This window comes from Lactuca serriola, chromosome 8 (assembly GCF_051521515.1).
Source record: "Lactuca serriola cultivar US96UC23 chromosome 8, Lser_US96UC23_V15, whole genome shotgun sequence".
NCBI classification, from domain to species: domain Eukaryota; kingdom Viridiplantae; phylum Streptophyta; class Magnoliopsida; order Asterales; family Asteraceae; genus Lactuca; species Lactuca serriola.
Window position 1 is genome coordinate 141,015,278 of NC_136415.1, and position 10,372 is coordinate 141,025,649.

The following is a 10,372-nucleotide window of genomic DNA, read 5'->3' on the forward strand; positions in this document are numbered from 1 at the left end:
TGATCGCGGGAAGTGGAAGGCGTGACCATACACATCCTCTGTTTTATGTACTTTTGATCTATGTGATACTCTGATATGGATTTGAAAACAATGATTTTCTAAGCATTTTATGATTTGGGGTTGTTTTAAAAAGTTTAAATTTCTTGTAATTTTTATGGATGATATATATATATATATATATATATATATACACACACTTTAGATCATGGCCTCAAACTCTATGATTCTCCTGTTGTGGGTTAGTTGCTTACTCTTATGTTGATTGGGTTGGGTGTCCCTCCGCCCAACGGTCCACCTTTGGCTACTGTGTTTTTCTTGGTCTGAATCTTCTTTCTTAGTCTTCAAAGAGACAAGGCACGATTTCTCAGTCTAGTGTTGAAGTCGAGTATCATGGTGTCACGAATGTTGTTGCTGAGACGTGTTGGTTACGCAACGTGTTACATGAGGCTCTTTATCCTCCCTTGTCTACTACTTTGGTTTATTGTGACAATATCAGTACGGTTTACTTATCCTGAAATATGGTTCACCATCAATGCACAAAGCATATTGAGATAGACATTTATTTTGTTTGCAACAAATGGGCCAGATTCGGGCTCTTCACGTACCCTCATCATATCAGTATGCCTACATCTTAACCAAGGGGGTTCCATCATCTTTATTTCTTGATTCTAGATCCAGTCTGAATGTTCGTTCGGGACCTCTCGTTCGTACTGCGGGGGGCTGTTAGCGTATATATTTATATTTGTATATAAATTTCATAGTTAGCCCATTTGTTTGTATTTCCTATTTTTCAGTCCATGTATTGTACGCATTCCAATAGTCTTGTACATGTATTTATATGGTTTAATGGAATACGACTAAGTTATGGAAGAATACCATTTGTAACAAGTTTTATAAAACCGAACTTAAAAGTTTAAACACATTTTGTATAAAGGTAAATGACTATATATTGCTCAATTTTCCGAGCGTAGAGCGTTTTGTATAGCAACAGTGTAATCGCCAAATGCATTGTTATATTGAACATACTCTTTGTATTGTTTGGGTGTGTAGCGTGATGGCTCCATTTCATTCACCAAGACTTTTGCGGGTTCAATGATGCAATCAGGAGACGGGTTCACAAAGGTTGCGATGCTTAATCTAGTGTCTCTTGTGTTATTCACTACACGATGTTTTATACTTTTCAATCTTCCGTTGCTGATAATCTGTAATCATAAAAATGAACTCATGGTATCATTGGTTAATGATAAAGTACATCAATGTGTTTATTAGGGATAATGCATTTGAAGTCCAAATTGATCAGGCTAATATGTGTGATCAGGGTAATATGTGTGGGAGATGATTCGTACATAATAAATTTACAACCTCTCTAAATTATAATTTGTTGTATATATGTGTACGAAACATCTCATAATACATTTTAAATAGGTCATTCAACATAAATTAGACGTAATAGGGTGCTGATCCGTATATAATAATTTTTTGTCCTACAAAACAATTTGTGTTTTATATGTTTGTGATGTACAATTCCATAAAACACAAATTGTTATATATGACCAAAAAATGTTGTGAACAAATCACTCAAAATGATTAAGTTTAATATTTATTAGTTAGGTTAACATGCGAACACTTTTATTTATTTTAAAGGGTTTAACTATGATTATAACAATTATATGATTATAAGAGTGTTCAAAATTTCCAATAAAACAATTTAAGAAGGCTTGGGCAACCAATCTAACATATTTTTAGCTATTTTTTTATTTTGATTATTTAACCCAATAAAAACAAAATATAATTTATATCGATCGTGTAGAGATAAATTGACCAAAATCACAAACTCTATTAAAAATCAGTAAAATTAAATGGCTAATGTATTTTTTTTCTATCGTGAAATAAGCATTTTTACAAACATTTTAACTACAGTATAAAATATAAATAACTAGTTTTGCAAAAGTAACGTTCGAATATTACTTTTTATCCATAGAAGGTTGTCAGTACAAATTCCTTAAATAGAAAAGTAGGGTGAAAAGTACTCTTTATTCTTTTTTTACTTTTTTGCAAAAAAAAATCTATAAAATTGCATTGAGCAGAATTTATTAAACAATATTATACAAAATTAATGTACAAAATCTATTTTGCAAAATTTATGACTATATTATAAAAAATATTTAAAATGCAGTTATTTCATGAATTAATTAAATTTAAAAAAAAAAAAAAAAAAAAAAAAAAAAAAACATTGACAACCATCAAATTGCTCAAATATTTTAATTATTATCTCAAATTTAACTTTCTTCTTTCGATCTTCATATTCAACCACCACTCACCTCCACCAACCGACCACCACGGTGGTGTAAAGTGGATTCCGGCGAGTGTGTAGCTGTGATCGAATCATTTTGTACATATATAAAAGATTTGTGGACCTTGAGATATTCCTGAAATCATAAATAACTGATTTGCTAAAAAAGCTAGCGTACCTCAAGTTGGTTGCCTATGTTAACAACAAAGGCATTCGGAATTGCTCCAACGTTGACCCACTGACCATCCTTCATAACCTGGAGCCCAGTCGAATCACCTTGATACAAAACCGTAATAAGACTCGGATCTTGATGTGGTAATATCCCCAACGTTAAATTCGGGTCGGGGCAAGGCGGGTAAATATTCGACGACAATAACTGAACCTCACTCATATCCTCAAAATACCCACCCTTCAATCCTAATCCTTCACAAATCATCTCCAAAATCCTCAAACTCAATTTCTGTATTTCCACTAAATACGCCGATATTACCTCCCTGTATACAAAAATTTGCATACACTTAAACGAAGCTAATATTATCAAACTTTTACAAATAAAAAACATTACTTACTGATATCGGGTCGGGTTTTCGGGCCATAGATGAATGCAATCCTCTATAGGATGACATGGATGTTTAAGATTTTCCCGCCATAAATGCACGCCATCTTTCGCATAATCGGTACTGTTTGTGTAAATCCAACCTTTCGTATGTGTTTCCTTCGATGGCATGTCGAAGAATTCTTTAAGAACACTCATCGCGTCACTCACTTTGTTTTCCGGGATTCCGTGATTGATCACCTGTTTCGTAATAGGAATGGAATCAGAGACAGAAATGGAATCGCAAACTGGAATACCAAGATTGCTTTATTAGCTTTCTAGTACCTGAAAGAAACCGAATTCTTGAGAAGCCGACAAGATTGCTTCGACTGGGTCGATATGTCCGTTTGCTTTTGAAAGATCTATAACGGGAATGGAATCGCAAACAGGGGAATCGAGATTCCGAGGTCCATATTCCTTGGAGAATACGTAATCGTTGGGTACGAATTCCACATCGAACCACTTTGAATCTTTTAACTCCTTCATCTCTGTATGAATAGTCACAACTCACAGGTGTAAATCACAGTGATCATAAATATATAGATATATGCCAATATGTGTATGTACATGTACGTAGATGCTGATTGGAGGATTGCCCTTTTTTCCAAGATTAAAAAACAAAAAACTTTTGTATATTTTTTAATTCATCGAGTGCAGAACTCAAACTCTGTTGATTTCAACTGGGAATATTAAAAAAATAGAACAAAAATAATTAAGAATTGGAGTCAAGTGGTTGGATCCATGTGATTACTTCGAAGATCAGTTAGCACTGATTATTCATTTTATAATATTTTAAACGCGACTAAGAAGTAAGAAGACGATAACGTTTGCTAGAAAATGGCACTAATTATATTAATCAGAGACCTATCTTGAAGAAAGTGGTATAGATATATGTTCCTTTCATTGGCCAAACGTAATATAATGAGACACCAATATATGAACATAAATCCGTGAGGTCCCAAAGTTTTTTTTTTTAATGAAAAAGACAACAATGTTACAAATTACTACAGAGTTTGATTATTTGTCAACTGATAAAAATCATCTCATCGTAAAAGATAAATCAAATTCAAGAAATAAAAATTGCAGGTGATTTTGGAATTTTAAAGTGCATGCAGAGATCCGATTTTTGATATATATCATGTGGTCATATTTAATATTTTAATGTGAATTCCACGTTCATACACGTCACCAAAACTAACTCTATTATACTAAAGGGTCATTATGTAATAAACTAATAAATAGAAAATTCAAGGGTGGTGACTGGTGAGTGATGACACAAAGAGGAATAGACAATTCTGTTTAGAAAGTATTTTGATAAGGCTTTTTTATCAGCCAATGAAATAGTACATAAAGTTGAAATACAGCATCTAATAAATAAAGAATAATTTCAAAATATAGTAACTTATTATTATTTTTTTTTAATTTATCCCACTTAGGTCACAATTCATTCTTTCTACAAATGGTTTAATATTGAATTTTGATGATTTTTAAGCAATATACTTTGTAAATGATTTATTGTTATTCTATTGTAAACAAAGATCTAAATAGTAGATACGAGTCTTTTTATAAAAGTATAGTGATTAAATCTAAATACAATAAAAAAAACAGTAATATAAAAGTATCGTACGTTATCCGACCTTAGTGCAACAACAACTAATGGTTTCCAATTAAGAGCTTCCCTTTCGAACACTTTAATACACGCATTTGGAGCATATGATAAGGTTAATAGAAGAAGACAAAGTAAATGGGTATGCAAAAGAACCAACAAATTGAAAAGTTTTCTAGAGGATATGAAAGTATATAATCCAAATCAGCATTTTTTTCATCAAATTATAGTTTACTTGGGATTAATAAATTGTTGTTGTGGTCTTGTGGAATTGAATTTGTTTTCTTGTGAACCTAGCCAAATGTCACCTGAATCAAATCATTTACCATAAAACAAAAGAGAAGATAATTCATAAAAGACTAATAGATAATTTGACTTAAATTACTAAACACACTCATTTTTAGCATACTTACAATCCTATAATCCAAGAAATAGGCCTTGGATCAAGTAACTGTTAAATTTTCTGGGCAAGATCCCAATGATCAAGGAAAAGGGGGCATTAAATTTAGCAATCAAAAACAGGACCATACTTTATAAAGGCAAACAAAGAAAGCCGATTGTGATGGAAGTGCATGTGAAATAGACTATTATGAAACCCTATTTTAACCACAAACAAATAAGGAATGCAATGTACATCACTCTCAGAGAAAAATGTGAATGAACGCGTGATCATAGGGATAGGATAAGATGCCTAGCACAATTGATCGAATAGCTCACACCACTAATGGATTCTCACGGATTCTACTGTTTTCAAAACTGAATAAGATATTGCATGTACTTCCGAATGAATAACTTGAATCGCTACGTTTTGATTTTTGTTGTAAATGAACTATCAACCTATAATTTTTCCTCGAAATGCATAACAGCTCGGTATAATCTCTCCCGTTTTTTGAAAAATTCTGACAAAACCCTAACTACTTCGCTACATGAACATAAAAAATCATTGACTTAATGATCAATTACACTAGAAAGTTAGGGGCAATGTTTGTTGATCGCATATGATTTCAATGAATCAAACACTATATATGTGTAAACGAAATTCAATCAAAAGTATGAATACCCATATATGCAGTTTGAGTTGTGGAGACAAATCGATCACAGCGGTTCACCTCGTTGGAATCGTCACGTGAAACTCTCACTCGTCTGGTAGCAGCACTCCGGTGCTAATGCAAAATATATATATATATATATATATATATATATATATATATATATATATATATATATATATATATATATATATATATATATATATATAAACCATATACTAGCTTTTAAGTTTTTTCCGAATAAATTTTTATAAATAATTATTAGTCCCAACAAAATTTTAATTTTAATATATAATATGTATATTTTATTTTATATATCCAGATTACAGTTATAAGTATTTTCCAAAAATATATTCTATTAAATAATAATAAATGATACTTTGATTTGGTATCTCAAAGTTGTTATCAAATATATTCTTTAATAAATGGTACGATTAATTTTGTATATCAATTTTAAAATTTTAAGTTTTTTCCAAATATAATATTTATAAATGATATCTAGAACTTATTATAAAAATTAAATACTTAAGTTTTTCTGAATATAACTTTTATTCGAATGATACATAATTTTATACATTAAATTTAGTCTATAAATTTTAACAAATATTATTTTTATAAATAATATCTTTATTTGCAACTCAAATTTAATATTTCATTTTTATTATAAACATAAATTTTATTCTACATATTATATTTAGAAAATAAAAATGTTTCATCTAGCATAAACAATTACGCGTTGTTCTCGAGTTTTAACAAATAAAAGAAAATTAGGGGAAAGAAGAAAGTTAGAGAAAATAAGAAAAAATAAAAAGAAAGAAAAATATATTTTTTGCTTCCGAGTTAGCAAGAAGTGAAATGAACATAAATATTTTTTTTTCTCTCTACATCCTTCCAAATTTAAAGGAAATTTAGAAAGAAAAAAATTAACTTTTCATTACTCCGGATTCCTTTCGGTTAAAAACTCATGAACACCAAATTATTATTATTATTATTATTATTATTATTATTCACTTCCATCCATTTCATTTCTCTTCCCTCGTTAAGTAAACTTGAGAACAAGGTGTAAACAATTGCATCGTTTTATTTTGGTTTATTAAGGAAGGAAAAATATCACCATAACCCATTAATGTTTGTCTTCATTTCGGAATAAGTCCTTATTGTTTTTTTGTTTTTCCTTTTTTTTTGCACAATACGTCACTTAAGTTTTATTTGACCAGCCAATTAAGTAATTATGGCCTATTTGAAGCGGTTAGCCGGTTTCAATAGATGACATGGATATATAATGTATTAATAATTTTTTTTGTCGGGCACGTCATTAAATCCACATCCTTTTAAAAGACTAATACATCGTGTCATTTAATTGTATATTTTCTTCTTTCCTTTCGATCCACAAATCCAAACATCAAAGCACAACAAAAAGCTAGGGTTTTCGTGCACCATAGAAGCATCGAAGCAGATATGTTGATTCCAAATCCCTATGGACTATGTTGCATAGTGGAGCTCAACTATAACAGAGTATTTGTTTGCAATCCATTCTCTTATGTTAATAGTTTTACGAAGACAATAAATGATGATGATTTTTCTAATCTCACCTACTCCGAGTTTGTAACCAGGATTCAACGTTACATGCAAGAAGAGTTCAAGAAAGTTTATTATTACAAATCGGACAAAACATTAGTGGAAGGGTTTGTCCCATTGCTATCAATGTTGACTATGCAGGTTTCATATTTGATGATCACATAATAGATGGAAATCTTTTTGTATATATTGACCTTACTAGTGTTGAAATACTACAATGGTTTGGTGATAAACTAAATGAAGGAGATGATCGTGATTCTTGCATCATGGGTGGGGATAATGAGGATTAATTAGATAACTTGATGGATGTTGGTGTTAATTCTACTAGTAAAGTTATTGTTATAAATAGAACATCAAATGATGATTTTGGAGTAAACCATGCGCCACATATGAAAAAGAATGAGTTGCACAACACTGAAGGTGATGAGGGTGAGAGTAACCCACGTGGTAAGGTACATGTTATATTCAACGAGTCCTTACATTGGAAGAATTCAAACCGATACTTGGTATAAGATTTAATGACCAGGGACATGTTAAAACCATGTTATGAAACTATTTTGTTGCCAATTGGTATCAACTTTGTTTTGAAAAGAATGACAGTGAAAGATTTTTTGATGAAGTTTTGCAAGGGTGAATGCAACTTTAGGTTCTGGGCATCTTCAATAACTGATGAAAAGACATTCCAGATAAAGTTTTTGAAAAGTAATCATAATTGTGCTAGAAACTTCAAAATGTGATCACTTGTTTCATATGCATGGATTGAGAGTCACTACACAAAGCAAATAGCAGTCAGGCAGAAGATGAGTGTAAGAGAGCTTAAATTAGCTATAATAAAGAAGTTTGGTATATAAGTTAGCCTTTGGCAATGTAAGAGGGATAAAAAAATATGCCCTGCATTAATTGAAGGAAATCTTGTGGAAAACTATGCCAAACCTTGGTCATATGGTGCAAAAATTAGAAGATCAAATCATGGCTCTTCTATTATGATAAAAGCTTGTTATGATAAAAGCTAATCACATGTCAGATGGGAAAATTATTTCAAGAGACTCTATGTGTGCTTTGAGGGAGTAACAAGGGGATGGATAGAGGGTTATAGGTGTTAATACATAAGAAGTGAACCTCTAGCAATCCAAACCACAGCAAATCTGAAGTCACTCAATTCCGAGATGTGAAGATGTTCAGAAGCTCCTTTTGTATCCAAGATGAAGAAAGTCCGAAGTATGAGTCTGTACAAGCATGTAATGCTTTTTGGCTTTTAAGTGATGGAACAATTCTTAGGACTATTTCAGCAAATCTTTTAAGTGTCAGATTTGTCCTAACTCTTTGTATTATATAGTCCTTAGATTGTATCTTGGTTTGTACCATGTCTCGCCATAAGGAGTAGATGTTTTCATGAAAATACACCAAGAATAGAAGTAATCTATATTCTCTTCACATGATCTCAAACTCTCTTGCAAGTCAATTTCTTTCACTTACATTTTACTTATTCTAAATTGTTTTTACTTTGATTATACTCGATCTTACCGCATTTTTCTACTTGAATACTTTGTTGAATATTATATTCAAGTCTTGATTGGTTTACCAGACTTGACTGGACTAACTAATTAAAAGCAGACATTAATCTTTAAGGTTAATTTAAGGTTTGAGTTTTCAAAAATTGTTCGTGCATTGAATCTCGTTCTCACATTACGAAAACAATAGGGTTAGATGGTTATTTCTTAAAGGGAATATGCAAAGGGGAATTGCTCAGTGCAGTTGGAAGGGATGCAAATTGTAACCCCACAATTTCGGGCTAGACGTTTAAGAGATAATGGTTATTATTATTCATATTATCGAACAATTAAAATTATCGAATATGATAATTGTTCTTCATACGCGTTACAAGTCATATAAATACTTAAATATTGTATACATGTTATGCAAACAAATATCGTATATATAATATTTGTAGAAAAATCTTAATCTCGTTAAACGATAAATTAACATTTTAAATTAAAGATTATATAGGATAAATGGTCTAAACGAAAGTCGTAATAATCGTAATTACGAAACCATGAGTATAAAGAACAACCAAATCTGACTTCGTATAAGGAAGTTGTGATTTTTCTTAGTTTCACGTGAAACTATCACTCGTCTGGTAGCAACACTTCGGTGCTAATGCAAACTATATATACAAATATTAAAACCATATACCAACTTTTAAGTTTTTTCCGAATAAATTTCTATAAATAATTAATATTCCAAATAAACTTTTAATATATAGACAAAACTGCAAAAATAGCCCCTCTTGTCAGAAAACAAAATTTTGGATTGGCATCATCGGTCAAAAACTTTAATTTTGTTGCGAGTTTTGCTCAATAGATTTTGAACTTTTTTATAATGACAATTTTACCCTTATTTTTTCTATTTCTTATATATATATATATACACCATATCTCTTTTTTTTTCTTAATTTTATCAGAGACAACAACCATCATCACCGGCCGACCACCGTGTAACGCCCGTAGATTAGGGCTAATCAATTTAAGGACAATAAGCGTCAAAAATTACTTTTTGATGGAAGATTATTTTGAAGGAATAATCTTAACTAACTTGTAGTATATGTTAGAAGGATTTCGTACATATAAAGAACACTGAAATCTGAGTTATAACGAAGAAGTTATGACCTGTCGAAGTTTCGCGATAGAACCGGCACGACACAGCGCGGCGTAAAAAGTGAATTTACGTTAGAGCGGTATTTAGCCTTATCGATCTAAATTAAATTCGTAGAGTTCGTTAAACCGTGAGAGTGCATAAAAAGAACGTCCAAATCGGACTTCGTATGAGGAAGTTATGATTTTTCTAAGTTTCGACTTAGCGGTATGCAGCCCGAATACTCGATTTGAGATCGAGCGGTTTTTAGCCGAAACAATCTAAACGAGAATTGAATATCTTGTTGATATTATTGCAACGGTAAAAAGACAGACGAAAACGGACGTCGGATGAAGAAGTTATGAATTTATAACGCAGTTTTTTGTCCCGTCCTACTAAAATAAATAATAAAAATAAAATCAAAATTAGCCGATGGAGTCTAAACGAAAGTTGTAGAGCGTAGTCTCACCTACGCGTGGATATAAAGAACGTCGAAAACGGAGTTCGTATGAGGAATATATGAATTTTTGAAGTTTATTAAATAATTAAAATATTAAATTTAATTATAAATTTCGATATCATCCGAAGGGGGGGGACTCAGCGACCTTATCCGGGTTACG

The 10,372-nt window shown here is 31.2% G+C and overlaps 1 protein-coding gene across 3 annotated transcripts; it reads right to left on the reverse strand.

The window, feature by feature from the left end:
• Positions 1-862: 862 nt before the first annotated feature.
• Positions 863-5,642, reverse strand: LOC145068633 (hyoscyamine 6-dioxygenase-like). Of its 3 annotated transcripts, none has more exons than XM_079015626.1 (5): positions 5,555-5,642; positions 3,174-3,376; positions 2,863-3,089; positions 2,472-2,787; positions 863-1,202 (listed from the first exon to the last, which is right to left on the reverse strand). In XM_079015626.1, exons 1-5 carry the CDS (start codon positions 5,556-5,558, stop codon positions 954-956), a joined length of 999 nt encoding a protein of 332 aa, XP_078871752.1. In that variant the 5' UTR covers positions 5,559-5,642; the 3' UTR covers positions 863-953. The 3 variants fall into 3 exon arrangements, with proteins under 3 accessions (XP_078871752.1, XP_078871751.1, XP_078871753.1); XM_079015625.1 differs by lacking the exon at positions 5,555-5,642 and adding an exon at positions 3,753-3,807; XM_079015627.1 differs by lacking the exon at positions 5,555-5,642 and adding an exon at positions 3,456-3,719.
• Between the last annotated feature and the right edge of the window lie 4,730 nt (positions 5,643-10,372).

Coding starts and splice junctions, on each gene's coding strand:
- LOC145068633 (XM_079015625.1), bottom strand. CDS start 3,792: ATGAAAGGAACATATATCTATACCACTTTCTTCAAGATAG. Junction 3,377..3,752: donor TACCACTTTCTTCAAGATAG/GTCTCTGATTAA, acceptor CTATTCATACAG/AGATGAAGGAGTTAAAAGAT. Junction 3,090..3,173: donor AAGAATTCGGTTTCTTTCAG/GTACTAGAAAGC, acceptor ATTACGAAACAG/GTGATCAATCACGGAATCCC.